General features: G+C 34.5%; 1 protein-coding gene across 2 annotated transcripts in view; it reads right to left on the reverse strand.

The window, feature by feature from the left end:
• The window catches only part of LOC143246143 (uncharacterized), a 65,417-nt gene extending 63,887 nt beyond the window's left edge, over window positions 1-1,530 (reverse strand). Inside the window, exons 1-2 of one of the 2 annotated variants that reach the window (XM_076492355.1) lie at window positions 1,199-1,530; window positions 872-1,004 (exon numbers count right to left, since the gene is read on the reverse strand). In XM_076492355.1, coding sequence (XP_076348470.1) covers window positions 872-1,004; window positions 1,199-1,325 — 260 coding nt within the window. In that variant the 5' untranslated portion in view covers window positions 1,326-1,530. The remainder of the gene's footprint in view (window positions 1-871; window positions 1,005-1,198) is intronic. The other variant, XM_076492356.1, reaches the window with a different exon arrangement.
• Between the last annotated feature and the right edge of the window lie 15,742 nt (window positions 1,531-17,272).

A 17,272-nucleotide genomic window follows, 5' to 3' on the forward strand; every position in this document is an offset into this window, starting at 1 on the left:
GTAACAAGACAACTTGGATATGACTAATAACCCAGTGTTTCTTCTAACAGTAATATGTGTAACAAGACAACTTGGATGTGACTTAATAACCCAATGTTTCTTCTAACAGTAGTATGTGTAACAAGACAACTTGGATGTGACTTAATAACCCAATGTTTCTTCTAACAGTCACATGTGTAACAAGACAACTTGGATATGACTAATAACCCAGTGTTTCTTCTAACAGTCACATGTGTAACAAGACAACTTGGATATGACTAATAACCCAGTGTTTCTTCTAACAGTAATATGTGTAACAAGACAACTTGGATGTGACTTAATAACCCAATGTTTCTTCTAACAGTAGTATGTGTAACAAGACAACTTGGATGTGACTTAATAACCCAATGTTTCTTTTAACAGTCACATGTGTAACAAGACAACTTGGATATGACTAATAACCCAGTGTTTCTTCTAACAGTAATATGTGTAACAAGACAACTTGGATGTGACTTAATAACCCAATGTTGTTTCTAACAGTAATATGTGTATATGTTTGTATGAAGCTGTTGATGGCATATTATTTATTCCAAACATTCTAAAGTCAAAATAACTAATTCCAAATACTACAACATCAACATCTGGACCATTCCAGTTTACTGTAATTAATGGAAACATGGAAGTAACAAAGAAAAACGTTAGCATTAAAACAAAGGTGAACTTTCACAACAAATACATTGATATCTGTAGAAATAACGGTAAAAATATGGAACTTATTAACGTAGCATATGGTGCTGATGACGTCAATAAGACAATCGTAAGAGCCTCCTGTGATGTAAAGAACGGCTGTAGTGTTAAAACTTACGTTAGTAAAGTTACAGAGAAAACTTACGTTACATAATAAATACGTCGAACTATTTCGCAGGATGTCGAAGCACATTTCTTTTTCCGAGCCCACGTTTCTTGTTTAATACATTCAGTAGAAAAGACCGATCCGTAACTGTTTGTTAGAAAGTTGTGTAGGCCTAAGTGGTAAAGATACGAAAATATGTGAAACGACAAAAACGTTTACCGCTAAACTAAAAAAAACAACACTAAAGACTATAGAAACACTTCGTTAACTATAATATTTTAGAAAGCCGATTTCCAAGCAGTTTTATTATTACGTTTGAGACAGTTCTAACTATATTACAAAGCTATAAGAGTGGGCTAACTTAACCTGTACGTATACGGACTACTTCTCTTGGTAATCCTGAGATGTAGAGACGACAGCTTCTCTGCAGCATAAAAGCCAAGATCACCAGCGCGAGCGTTCCGAGGACTTGACCGCTTCTGTGTAGTGGCATCCTGTGTTCTCCAACAATCCCCGCTGATTACTCCTTCAACTGCTCGTTTCTTATTGGACAAATCAGCAGTCTTCTTCCAATACCGTATCAGCAAGGAGTACGCGTCTTTTTGCAGTCATGTCGTCCGAGCAAACTTTGGACGTGTTATCGAGCAACTCGATGTGTGGGCACCAGAGTTTCGCAAATTCTCTCTTGAAGCCACGTGCGTTTGACACTTTATAAAATAAAGTTAACGAAAACGTAAGTCTGTTTTTTGTTGTAAACATCACGTTTCGAAACCTCACAATTCGTTTACACAGGCGTAGAAACTTAAAGTTTTCACTTACGAAATAAATCTATATATTTATAGCAAGTTTTTAGATTTTTATTTGAATTCATTATGGAAGAGAAACACGTGTATTTCTATTGTAGTGTTGAGATAAGGATTTCAGTAGTGCTTTCTGAATTTATCTTTCTATTATAAACAAAAATTTAATAACACTCAGTACTTTATTTGTCTCAACAAATATACGCTAACATAATGAAATTTACTTGCCTATTTTAACTGGGAGTTAAAACCCATTCAGAGTGTATCTTTAAATACAGCTAAGGTAGGTAAAACAGTTTGTTAGATTCAAACGTATTGTTACAATAATGATTAGGAGAAAAGTTTGTTAGATTCATATGTATTGTTACAATAATGATTAGGAAAAAAGTTTGTTAGATTCATATGTATTGTTACAATAATGATTAGGAAAAAAGTTTGTTAGATTCATATGTATTGTTACAATAATGATTAGGAAAAAAGTTTGTTAGATTCATATGTATTGTTACAATAATGATTAGGAAAAAAGTTTGTTAGATTCATATGTATTGTTACAATAATGATTAGGAAAAAAGTTTGTTAGATTCATATGTATTGTTACAATAATGATTAGGAGAAATGTTTGTTAGATTCATATGTATTGTTACAATAATGATTAGGAAAAAAGTTTGTTAGATTCATATGTATTGTTACAATAATGATTAGGAAAAAAGTTTGTTAGATTCATATGTATTGTTACAATAATGATTAGGAAAAAAGTTTGTTATATTCATATGTATTGTTACAATAATGATTAGGAAAAAAGTTTGTTAGATTCATATGTATTGTTACAATAATGATTAGGAAAAAAGTTTGTTAGATTCATATGTATTGTTACAATAATGATTAGGAAAAAGTTTGTTATATTCATATGTATTGTTACAATAATGATTAGGAAAAAGTTTGTTAGATTCATATGTATTGTTACAATAATGATTAGGAAAAAAGTTTGTTAGATTCAAATGTATTGTTACAATAATAATTATAAGAAAAATTTGTTAGATTCAAATGTATTGTTACAATAATGATTAGGATCAAATTTTAAACGAAAAGGAATTATAGTCTTTTTTCTAATAGTATGTGAAAATGCCTGATTTTGATATATTTTAGAGACATTATAATATTGTTCTTGATTTTGTTTAACACCAACCGGAATTGGCTTAGAGATATTTTTATTCGCGTACATAGAATCACGATCTCTATTTCCGGAACGTAATTTTATTAGATCAAAATTTGCTGTTACAGCTGTCAGGAGTTATCGATTGTCTACCAGTTCAATATTGTTTTTATATTTAATATTTCGGTGTTTTATATTTCGTAGATGTTATAAAAAGGAACAAATGTAATGTATATTATATGATTTTATATAGTTATATAGATACACACAGATACGTACACAGATACACTGCATGTATATAAAGTAAAAGTTACCATACTAGTTTTGATGACATATTTATTAAATACAGTTCAACTATAAAAATAACCAGATGGAATGATACCAGTTTTGTGACTTTAATGACCTTGAGTCGTATATAAAATAATTCCAGAGAGATCAAACAACAAGAATAGCTAAACGCTATCAGAGGTAGCCTTGAATACTGTAAGCCGTGCTTCACTGATAAGACTAAACGCTGTCATAGGTAGCCCTGAATACTGTAAGCCATGCTTCACTGTTAAACCACGTCGTTATAAGCGGCAGCCCAAACAAACACTTGGTAAAGTATTTAATTCTCAAATGCGAAACTCGAATAAAACAAAGCTAACATTTTAATAGTACAAACTTCTAGTCGATGTCCTACACAGATTTAAATGACATAATAACACATTGCAGATCTCCGTACTGAGAAACATAATGCTTAGGTTATGGAAGACATGTTACCTTACGTGAGACTCTTTCTTTCACTTGGGAGCTTCGATTCTTGTCGGTGAGGACTCCGATAAAAGATTTACACAAAAACAAACAGAAACCTTGCCTTGGTCTGATTAGTTGGAATCGTGATTATGAAATGTCACAGGCGACACTCAACGATTGCACGCATTCTAAAAGTCGAGCCTGCGCGTTATTTGAAGAAAAACATTTGATATCCAAGCTCTCGCAAAACAAATTAAACCAGTCACCTTTTATGAAATTCTCTCTTTAACTTATATGCTCTTGTAAGAGAAGTAGTCTGAAAATGTCACCAGATATAGAAAAGAGAAGGGGGAAGACTTTTAGAACAGTGTATTACTCCGCGAACGTGTAAGCAGATAAACCTCGGCGTCCATGGTTACATATAACTCTGATGATGGAAAGCTTTTAGAACAGTGTATTACTCCGCGATCGTATAAACAGATAAACCTCAGTGTCCGTAGTTACAAATAACCCAGATGCTGGAAAGCTTTTAAAACAATGTATTAAATTAATCCACGATCGTGTAAGCAGATAAACCTCAGTGTCCGTGGTTACATATAACCCAGATGCTGGGAAGCTTTTAAAACAGTGTATTAATCCGCGATCGTGTAAGCAGATAAACCTCAGTGTCCGTGGTTGCATATAACCCAGATGCTGGAAAGCTTTTAGAACAGTGTATTACTCCGCGATCGTATAAGCAGATAAACCTCAGTGTTCGTAGTTACATATAACCCAGATGCTGGAAAGCTTTTAAAACAATGTATTAATCCGCGATCGTGTAAGCAGATAAACCTCAGTGTCCGTAGTTACATATAACCCAGATGCTGGAAAGCTTTTAAAACAATGTATTAATCCGCGAACGCGTAATCAGATAAACCTCGACGTCCATGGTTAAACCTAACATTGGTGCTTGATGACTCAGAGTCTTCTAGAAGGCAATATAAACAAATCAATCTCAAGAGCCGAGGGTTGTAACAATCAGATGAAATTTCGTGAAAACTGAACGAATATTCTTGACAGTATGAATGAATTTTAAGAGTCGATACTCCTATAACAAATTATATAAGTAAATTTTGATCGTGACTACGCTTCAAACGCAGTTCTAGCTCAAATAAGCGAACATATATCGTACTTATCAAGAACGTGGCTGAATACATTACTTTGTTGTGTTAACCTCTTTTATCTCAAAACGTCACTCTAGCCTAACATGAATTATATATAACTGAAGATATCATTTCGGTCTCGTTTGTTTGATGGGTGTATATATCTCTGACTCATTCATTGTGAGTCATGAATACAGTAGGTTAGGTAAGATTCATTGCATGAAACTATATTATTGTCGCTTAGACTGTTGGCAACTAATATATTTATGAACACTTTGTATCATCAGTAGTTTTGTCAAGTTTTATGGGTTTTCTACAACTATAAACATAGTTTTAATCTGTCATATTACTTGTTTACAAACAGTTTTCTAACCTTCTCGCGAGTCCATGATTTTACACGATCCTAGTAACGTGGTCCCCCAGTGCCACAGTGGTACGTTTGCGGGCTTATACTGCTAGGAACTGGTTTTCCATAGCATTGGTGGGCAGAGAACGGATAGCCCTTTCTGTAACTTTGTGCGTGATAACGAAACAAACCTAGTAACATGAATCAAATAAAAAAGTAAACAAGTACACTAGATGTTCTCCGAAAGAGTTCTGTTTCAAGAGTAAATAAAACCAAAATTAATGGTAACAAGTACTTGTATTTCTTGCTTTTAAAGTGCACGTGCTACGCTGTGTTGTAGCTTACAGAATACATAACTCCTCTCATGATTCACGGCACGCTCACGTTTTATTGACGTCATAACTGTACAAACTGCGATGTTAACTGCCTCTTATGTGACGTAGTTTCAGTGTGAACTGACTGACATACAACGTACTACTGTATATTGGTGTAAGTGCTTAAAACGGGTGACCTCTCCAGTCGGCTTTCGACTCCCTTTCGGGGAATTCACCAATACTACGAATCTAACAGATTACCGGGCTTAAGAAAACGGATTTACATATGCGGGGTGAGAAAAGCACAGATAGCCCATTGTGTAGTTTTTTGCTTAATAATAACAAATACGCATTGATGTTGCAGTTAAGTCCACTATTTATTGTTTGGGTATCATACGGATTTTACTTAGAAAAATATTTAACTCACTTTTCATGGGGTAGGCCTTTATACTAGGTGTTGCAACAGGCAAAAATACAAAACCACTCAATACGACACAATTAAAACAATGCACTCTTAAGTTCACACGTAGATCTTATGAGGCTTATGAAGCTGGATCATGTTAAACAATAAAACACTTGCTGAAATATATTACAAGCTTGATAAAACAATATGAATAAATATGAAGGACACGTCAGAAGGAGATATTCTAATTATCATCCATAGCCTAATGTTTCTCCTCCAACCAAAACGAATGTCAGAGCTATTCACTTTATTGTTATTAACACGTGGATTGTGCTTGATGAGTTTCACTTAACCAGGAGGTTACTTTACGTTTTGATGATTACAGTGTAACTATAGCATGATGTACCAGTCTTAAAGTAATGTATACCTTTCATATCACAGTGTAACTATAGCATGATGTACCAGTCTTAAAGTAATGTATACCTTTCACATCACAGTGTAACTATAGCATGATGTACCAGTCTTAAAGTGATGTATACCTTTCACATCACATTGTAACTATAGCATGATGTATCAGTCTTAAAGTAATGTATACCTTTCACATCACAGTGTAACTACAGCATGAAGTACCAGTCTTAAAGTAATGTATACCTTTCACATCACAGTGTAACTATAGCATGATGTATCAGTCTTAAAGTAATGTATACCTTTCACATCACAGTGTAACTATAGCATGATGTACCAGTCTTAAAGTAATGTATACCTTTCACATCACATTGTAACTATAGCATGATGTATCACTCTTAAAGTAATGTATACCTTTCACATCACAGTGTAACTACAGCATGAAGTATCAGTCTTAAAGTAATGTATACCTTTCACATCACAGTGTAACTACAGCATGAAGTATCAGTCTTAAAGTAATGTATACCTTTCATATCACAGTGTAACTACAGCATGAAGTATCAGTCTTAAAGTAATGTATACCTTTCACATCACAGTGTAACTATAGCATGATGTACCAGTCTTAAAGTAATGTATACCTTTCACATCACATTGTAACTATAGCATGATGTATCAGTCTTAAAGTAATGTATACCTTTCACATTACAGTGTAACTATAGCATGATGTATCAGTCTTAAAGTAATGTATACCTTTCATATCACAGTGTAACTACAGCATGAAGTATCAGTCTTAAACTAATGTATACCTTTCACATCACAGTGTAACTATAGAATGATGTATCAGTCTTAAAGTAATGTATACCTTTCACATCACAGTGTAACTATAGCATGATGTATCAGTCTTAAAGTAATGTATACCTTTCACATCACATTGTAACTATAGCATGATGTATCAGTCTTAAAGTAATGTATACCTTTCACATCACAGTGTAACTATAGCATGATGTATCAGTCTTAAAGTAATGTATACCTTTCACATCACAGTGTAACTATAGCATGATGTATCAGTCTTAAAGTAATGTATACCTTTCACATCACATTGTAACTATAGCATGATGTATCAGTCTTAAAGTAATGTATACCTTTCACATCACAGTGTAACTACAGCATGAAGTATCAGTCTTAAAGTAATGTATACCTTTCATATCACAGTGTAACTACAGCATGAAGTATCAGTCTTAAAGTAATGTATACCTTTCACATCACAGTGTAACTACAGCATGAAGTATCAGACTTAAAGTAATGTATACCTTTCATATCACAGTGTAACTACAGCATGAAGTATCAGTCTTAAAGTAATGTATACCTTTCACATCACAGTGTAACTACAGCATGATGTATCAGTCTTAAAGTAATGTATACCTTTCACATCACATTGTAACTATAGCATGATGTATCAGTCTTAAAGTAATGTATACCTTTCACATCACAGTGTAACTATAGCATGATGTATCAGTCTTAAAGTAATGTATACCTTTCACATCACATTGTAACTATAGCATGATGTATCAGTCTTAAAGTAATGTATACCTTTCACATCACAGTGTAACTACAGCATGATGTATCAGTCTTAAAGTAATGTATACCTTTCATATCACAGTGTAACTACAGCATGAAGTATCAGTCTTAAAGTAATGTATACCTTTCACATCACAGTGTAACTACAGCATGAAGTATCAGTCTTAAAGTAATGTATACCTTTCACATCACAGTGTAACTACAGCATGATGTATCAGTCTTAAAGTAATGTATACCTTTCACATCACAGTGTAACTATAGCATGATGTATCAGTCTTAAAGTAATGTATACCTTTCACATCACAGTGTAACTATAGCATGATGTATCAGTCTTAAAGTAATGTATACCTTTCATATCACAGTGTAACTACAGCATGAAGTACCAGTCTTTAAGTAATGTATACCTTTCACATCACAGTGTAACTACAGCATGAAGTATCAGTCTTAAAGTAATGTATACCTTTCACATCACAGTGTAACTACAGCATGAAGTATCAGTCTTAAAGTAATGTATACGTTTCACATCACAGTGTAACTATAGCATGATGTATGAGTCTTAAAGTAATGTATACCTTTCACATCACATTGTAACTATAGCATGATGTATCAGTCTTAAAGTAATGTATACCTTTCACATCACACTGTAACTACAGCATGAAGTACCAGTCTTAAAGTAATGTATACCTTTCACATCACAGTGTAACTACAGCATGAAGTATCAGTCTTAAAGTAATGTATACCTTTCACATCACAGTGTAACTACAGCATGAAGTATCAGTCTTAAAGTAATGTATACCTTTCACATCACATTGTAACTATAGCATGATGTATCAGTCTTAAAGTAATGTATACCTTTCATATCACAGTGTAACTACAGCATGAAGTACCAGTCTTAAAGTAATGTATACCTTTCACATCACAGTGTAACTACAGCATGAAGTATCAGTCTTAAAGTAATGTATACCTTTCATATCACAGTGTAACTACAGCATGAAGTATCAGTCTTAAAGTAATGTATACGTTTCACATCACAGTGTAACTATAGCATGATGTATCCGTCTTAAAGTAATGTATACCTTTCACATCACAGTGTAACTATAGCATGATGTATCAGTCTTAAAGTAATGTATACCTTTCACATCACATTGTAACTATAGCATGATGTATCAGTCTTAAAGTAATGTATACCTTTCACATCACAGTGTAACTATAGCATGGTGTATCAGTCTTAAAGTAATGTATACCTTTCACATCACATTGTAACTATAGCATGATGTATCAGTCTTAAAGTAATGTATACCTTTCACATCACAGTGTAACTATAGCATGATGTATCAGTCTTAAAGTAATGTATACCTTCACATCACATTGTAACTATAGCATGATGTATCAGTCTTAAAGTAATGTATACCTTTCACATCACAGTGTAACTATAGCATGATGTATCAGTCTTAAAGTAATGTATACCTTTCACATCACAGTGTAACTATAGCATGATGTATCAGTCTGAAAGTAATGTATACCTTTCACATCACATTGTAACTATAGCATGATGTATCAGTCTTAAAGTAATGTATACCTTTCATATCACAGTGTAACTACAGCATGAAGTACCAGTCTTAAAGTAATGTATACCTTTCACATCACAGTGTAACTACAGCATGAAGTATCAGTCTTAAAGTAATGTATACCTTTCACATCACAGTGTAACTATAGCATGATGTATCAGTTTTAAAGTAATGTATACCTTTCACATCACATTGTAACTATAGCATGATGTATCAGTCTTAAAGTAATGTATACCTTTCACATCACATTGTAACTATAGCATGATGTATCAGTCTTAAAGTAATGTATACCTTTCACATCACAGTGTAACTACAGCATGAAGTATCAGTCTTAAAGTAATGTATACCTTTCACATCACAGTGTAACTACAGCATGAAGTATCAGTCTTAAAGTAATGTATACGTTTCACATCACAGTGTAACTATAGCATGATGTATCAGTCTTAAAGTAATGTATACCTTTCACATCACATTGTAACTATAGCATGATGTATCAGTCTTAAAGTAATGTATACCTTTCACATCACAGTGTAACTACAGCATGAAGTACCAGTCTTAAAGTAATGTATACCTTTCACATCACAGTGTAACTACAGCATGAAGTATCAGTCTTAAAGTAATGTATACCTTTCACATCACAGTGTAACTACAGCATGAAGTACCAGTCTTAAAGTAATGTATACCTTTCATATCACAGTGTAACTACAGCATGAAGTATCAGTCTTAAAGTAATGTATACCTTTCACATCACATTGTAACTATAGCATGATGTATCAGTTTTAAAGTAATGTATACCTTTCACATCACATTGTAACTATAGCATGATGTATCAGTCTTAAAGTAATGTATACCTTTCACATCACATTGTAACTATAGCATGATGTATCAGTCTTAAAGTAATGTATACCTTTCATATCACAGTGTAACTACAGCATGAAGTACCAGTCTTAAAGTAATGTATACCTTTCACATCACAGTGTAACTACAGCATGAAGTATCAGTCTTAAAGTAATGTATACCTTTCATATCACAGTGTAACTACAGCATGAAGTATCAGTCTTAAAGTAATGTATACCTTTCACATCACAGTGTAACTACAGCATGAAGTATCAGTCTTAAAGTAATGTATACCTTTCATATCACAGTGTAACTACAGCCTGAAGTATCAGTCTTAAAGTAATGTATACCTTTCACATCACAGTGTAACTACAGCATGATGTATCAGTCTTAAAGTAATGTATACCTTTCACATCACAGTGTAACTATAGCATGAAGTACCAGTCTTAAAGTAATGTATACCTTTCACATCACAGTGTAACTATAGCATGATGTATCAGTCTCAAAGTAATGTATACCTTTCACATCACAGTGTAACTACAGCATGAAGTATCAGTCTTAAAGTAATGTATACCTTTCACATCACAGTGTAACTACAGCATGAAGTACCAGTCTTAAAGTAATGTATACCTTTCATATCACAGTGTAACTACAGCATGAATACCAGTCTTAAAGTAATGTATACCTTTCACATCACAGTACTGAAACCTAGTTAAACGTAGCACTTTATGTACTGACATCTAGATGCACTGAGTGTCTAATTACTGATACCTAGCTAAACTTGGGACTTGATGTACTGACACCTAGATACACTAATGCTAGTAATTACTGAAACCTAGCTAAACGTAGCACTTCATGTAGTGACATCTAGATACACTGAGTGCAGTAATTACTGATATTTAGCTAAACTTAGGACTTCATATACTGACATCTAGATACACTGAGTGCAGTAATTACTGATACCTTGCTAAACGTAGGACTTCACGTACTGTTCTGTTAAAATCCATATCCGCTTGTCCGGAAGTGACGAAATACTTAGCTTGCCCAAACGGTGGTTTTTCTTTGTCTTGGTTAATAGATTTTGCGAAGGCGTATCGAATTAATTAATCGAACTTAAATTATTACATATACTCCAAACCATGGAGGTGATTGATATTCGATCGTCGCAATTTTAATTTAAGTATTAAATAACTATTGTTTGTTTATCGAATATATTCAGTCATTCACCGCATACGTGTTTAGTGAAAACCTATTCACGAACTTTTCCTCATATGAAGGTAACCAAAGTTAAAGAGGCACTCTAGTGGTAGACTATATTTCTCATATTAATACCCCATTATATATCATTCCTCTCAGACCTTCGAACTTTCTACTTTGGCAACTCCATTTGTTTTCTTTTAAGAAATATTTACCAGGACGAAGTTAAAGAGTAACAACTGAGAGTTGGTCTGTGTCAACAGTAACATCTGGATGTGATTCTGGAGCAAGAGAAAGAACTCTTCGTACAAAGTTCAACGTGTATTCATTCATGGAAACAAAGTTTAGATTAAGAAACATTAATAAACGAAGTATATTTATTAAAGTTTTAGACTAATAGTGAAATGTCTACTAACAAATTAATGTTTGAAAGCTGAGCACTTGGTATAATCACTACAACATTGTTATCACTAGAGTAATTAACAAGTCCGAGTTTTTTTTTGAAAATTCAGTCTCTCGACTATTCCTAAGCGATGAATAAAGCAGAGCTGTTTATAATCCTGTCCTATTGATAAAACTAATCATTCATTTGTAAAACGCAGTTTCCAAAAAAAACACAAGAAACGAATGGTTTGGTTTGAATTTCGCGCAAAGCTGCTCGAGGGCTATCTGCGCTAGCTGTCTCTAATTTAGCAGTGTAAGACTAGAGGGAAGGGAGCTAGTCTTCACCACCCACCGCCAACTTTTGGGCTGCTCTTTTACCAACGAACGCTGGGACTGACTACGGCTGTAAGAGCGAGCATGTTTAGTGAAACGAGGATTCGAACCCGCGACCCTCGGATTACGAGCCGAGTGCCTTAACCACCTGGCCATGCCGGGCCAGAACGGCGGGAAAATGCACTTCTTAAAAGTAATTTCCTTTAGAATGTAATACGATGTTATAATTAGGACAGATATATTGAACGTTTTCGCAACATTTGACCCTAAACCTTTCTTGTGTGAATAGAGAAAAAAAAAATAGTGCTTAATATGAGTTCAATACAAGACCACTGATTTGTTGTTGTTGTTGATGGTGATTTGAATTAAGCACAAAGCTGCACAATGGGTTATCTGTGCTCTGCCCACCACAGGTATCGAACCCCGGTTTTTAGCGTTGTAATTCCGCAGACAAATCGCTGAGCCACTGGGGGGAAGCACTGATTTGTTTACAACAAAGCCTTATGCACGTAAGTATTTCTCGCAAGAAAAAAACTGTTCAGAATTAATGTTATAGTAATTTTATTTGCTGTATATTGTTTTACCAAATTTATTCATGGACAAGGCATTTCAGCTTAAGTTCGTGTTTGGTTTCTATTTTCTTTATGCCGAAAGTTTCTAATTGCTTCACAGAAACGAGATGAAAACAAAAATTACATTTTGCATTTCAAACCTAAATAACTCACTGGTGCCTCTTACATACAAATGTCTCTACAGTTCACAATAGTGTTGAAATGGATTCATTAGCAGATTTCTTCTGAGCCTGTTGTTCCCAGAACTGTCTTCCATTGTTATTGTGTTTGTAACTACGGAAACACTTTATAAGCGTAATCGTACATTAGCTACTAAAATAAAAGCCAAAGTGTTCAGAAGGTAATAGTTTCATGTTTTTATGTTTCCAATTTTATAAAATTATTCTACGAAGCTTTTATTTACTGCAGAAAACAAACATACAGCGAGTTTAGTTGAATCCTAAGGATTATATTTCTCGGACTAGTCCAGATTTTGAAGCTTAAATACACGTAGCTGTATGATGTAAAAAAACAAACTTTAATAAGGTCTTAAGACGAGAGAGAGTTTCTAAAACTAGGAACCGCGTGATCGTTCAGAGCTTGAAATACGAAGGCGTAGAGAACAAAGATACTGTTGAAACTTGGAGTAGATCCTTTGAAGTCTTTCATCAGTAAGCCTAATGATACGCGTCAACTAAATACTGTAAGTTTCAAAGGAATGGTATCAGCTTCGAAGCTTCAAATCTCGACCATGTGGCTCGAGATAAGAGATTCAAATAGCTCAGAAACGAAATAGTTCTCACAGTATGCGTAGGCCTGAGAAGTACCGCACGCTTGGATTACGGAAGAGACAACATCTGGTTTGGAAACACAATTTCTTCTAAACTATTTATGCAGCAAATATTTTACGAGTCCACGACTGTGTTAACCACAATTCCATATTTTTGTGAACGTATTTATTGATTTTTGTAAATAAGAAGATAAGCCTGTCAGAGAAACTGTAAGTATCTAGGTATTAATACACGTGATACGGCTGTATTTCCAGAGTCAAGTAACAAAGATGTCGTTAGTGGAAAAAAAGTTGTCACATAAAAATAATACAAAATAGCGTCAACATTGCAATTAATTATAGTAATTAATGCTATGTTACCCTGTACATTTTTACTCCTAAGTTACCCTGTACATTTTTACTCTTAGGTTACCCTGTACATTTTTACTCCTAGGTTATCCCGAATGTTTTACTGCTAGGTTACCCTCTACGTTTTTACTGGTAGGTTGTCCTGACTGTTTTACTCTTAGGTTATCCTGTATGTTTTTACTGCTTGGTTATCCTGTATGTTTTTACTGCTAGTTTATCCTGTATGTTTTTACTGCTTGGTTATCCTGTATGTTTTTATTGTTTGGTTACCCTGTATGTTGTTACTGCTAGGTACTGTACTAGTTTTTGTTCAGTTCTTTACATGTGTTTATTAATAGAAAAAAACTCACAAATAATCACACAGAATGATTGCATTACGCAGATCGTACCAGTAGAAAACGTAATAAGTCAATATGGAGATCCCACCAGTAGTAAACACAACAAGAAGTCAATATGGAGATCCCGCTTGTAGTAAACGTAAGAACAAGTGAATGTTAGGGTTCCACTAGTAGTAAACACAACAAGAAGTCAATATGGGGATCCCACCAGCAGTAAACACAACAAGAAGTCAATATGGGGATCCCACCAGTAGTAAACACAACAAGAAGTCAATATGGAGATTCCACCAGTAGTAAACACAACAATAAGTCAATATGGAGATCCCACCAGTAGTAAACACAACAAGAAGTCAATATGGAGATCCCGCTAGTAGTAAATGTAAGAACAAATCAGTATGTGAATGCACTAGTGGTAAACATAACAACAAGTTACTAATATAAGAGTTAAAATTTCCAAGTGATCTCTGAAACAACCATAAACGTTTCATATTTACCAAACCGGAAGTTGGCAGTACTGTATTCTGTTGACTGGCATAAAAACAGCAGGTGTTTTACAATACACAAAATTCAAATATTTTGAATTTGATAACAACATTACTTTGTTCTACTTAAAAGACTTCTCATACGTATTCTATTTGTTTACCAAATGTGTAACAACAGTTTATTTGTTTTTTTTTCTTGAATCTTGCACAAATCTTACTCGAAGGCTATCTGTGCTAAGGGCCTAATTTAGAAGTGACAGACTAGGGGTAAGGCAGCTAGTTATCAACATCCCCCGCCAACCTTTAAACCACTATTTACCAACGAATAGTAGGATTGACCGTTACTTTATAACGTTCCCACGGCTGAAAGGGGTGATCATGTTCGGTAATGGGATTCGAACCCGAAACCCACCGATTGTCATCAGTTTACTGAATGTAATTTTTCTCATATGAAAAATGTATAAAATATTTACTAATATCAGTGCTCCACCTTGCAGTGATTGATCAAAACACTGGGTATTATGGACCTAAGTGATATAAGAAGAAAGTAAATTGATAACCAATACTAAAGCCGAAACCATTATAGCTGTACATCGGTGAGAACGCTCGAAGACATATAAATCCATGTATCATTGTTACTTTGTTTTGGAACTGGAGAGCTGAGTTCTAATCCGTGCGATAAAATATTCCCCGCACTTTAAGCCGTAGGTGCATTATAAGAGTGACAGTTAATCCTTCAGTGTTAGTGGTAGGGTGTTACTTACCAGTGGTCTTCTCTTTGGTCGATAGATCGAATGTAGTAACAGCGACAGACAGCCTTATTAGTTTTGTTGTAAAAACAAAATACCAATACACTTGTCACGTATTTATAAACACTTCAAATCGCATATCGCAGTCCGTGCGTACTCTGTGTCAAATAACACATCTATAGACACACACACACTCTCTCTGTAGATCACGTGTCATATGTTTATAAGTATTTGTCATAAAAAACACATAAACACTTTAGGTAAGCACGCCTCATACACATGACACATCTATAAACACTAATCTTGTGTCACATGTCAAAACCACTCTGTGTCACGCCAGAAAGTTATAAACACTAGGTCACGTGTCACACGTCTATAGCTATGTGTCACATCGTACATCTATAAACATTTTTAGACCATGTGTTACATTCTAGAACCATAACCATTTTAAGTCTGGTGTCACATGTCAATAAGTACTCTGTGTCACATTATATAACCATAAACATTCCAGGTCATGCGTCACTGGGTATAAATACGCAGGCTACGGGTTTATTAAATAACACGTGTCATACTTAATTTTACACAATTTCTATTGGCTATCACATATACTCACAAACATCTAAAAATAGTTCGAAAATATACTTAAAATTCATGGTACTCTTAAATAAAGAAAAAAAATCTATTATTCACCGCATACTATAATCTACTTTTGTTCAGTACAATTAAGCCACATCCTAATTTATTGGAAGGAGAAAGCTTACATTTTGAAATAAAGACTAGCCATTTGTTGTCACTTTGTTGAAATTATACCAACACTTTCTGAACATCATTTGAATAGATTAGTTGCTTATATTCAGAGTTTGTTTGTTGTTGAGGACACAACCGTCTGTCTGTGCTCTGACAACTGCTTTCAGACTTGTCGATGAACAACTTGGGGCTTTACAATAAACTTTAGGGCTTATAACGCAAACCTCCGAATCTCGTTTGTTGTGGCGAAAAGTGAATCAAACCAATTACGTGTCGTTGAGCTACAACAAATGAATTGTTCGCAAGACTAAAAGCAGTCCACATTCATTAGCTGTCTACAAGATATGGACTGTTAAATTACATATATATTTTAATATAATTATTACGTATCTAGTTCCACCTGGAGATGAAGAAATGGATTTATCACGTGTTTTCGGTTTAGAGCTATGTTTGTCTGTTTTGTGAATTTCGCACAAAGCTACTCGAGGGCTATCTCTGCTAGCCGTCCCTAATTTAGCAGTGTAAGACTAGAGGGAAAGCAGCTAGTCATCACCACCCACCGCCAACTCTTGGGCTACTCTTTACCAACAAATAGTGGAATTGACCGTAACATTACAACGCCCCCAACGGCTAAAATGGCGAGCATGTTTGGCGCGACGGGGATGCGAACCCGCGACCCTCAGATTACGAGTCGCACGCCTTAACACACTTGGCCATGCCGGGCCTAGGTTTACCGCTAAAATAAAATAATTTCATTCCCGTCAAAGATGTTTCTAGGTATGGAAGATGATTACAGAGATGATTTAAGTGTCTATGATTAGAATGTTAATCTCTTAAGTATCACGTAACAAGAGGATTAAATCTCAAAGTTTAAGAAACCTATCGCATTTAGAATTGTAATATATTCAACTACAATGTACAATCTATTAGTCTTGTAAAAGCAAGTATATATCCGCATTTAAAATACGAAAAAACAAGAAAGTTATCTTATACAACAATGCTTCACGGTTATTTTTATATAGGCGTGATTCTAGTGATTGGCGTTCCGGGCTGCGGATCTTGAAAAAGTTCATCGTTCGTTTCGCGATGCCACAGAGCAAGCTCAGCAGGATTTTCAGACGTGGCCGTGCTATAAGAAAGCTAGAAAGATCCTTATGTTGGCAGGTGTTGTCTGCCTTCCTTCTGTTTAGTTGTTCATAACTAGGAACGACTATCCTCGAGTTCTAGTCGTTTAGCCTCA

This window comes from Tachypleus tridentatus, chromosome 3, assembly GCF_004210375.1.
Source record: "Tachypleus tridentatus isolate NWPU-2018 chromosome 3, ASM421037v1, whole genome shotgun sequence".
In the NCBI taxonomy this organism is placed as follows: Eukaryota; Metazoa; Arthropoda; class Merostomata; order Xiphosura; family Limulidae; genus Tachypleus; species Tachypleus tridentatus.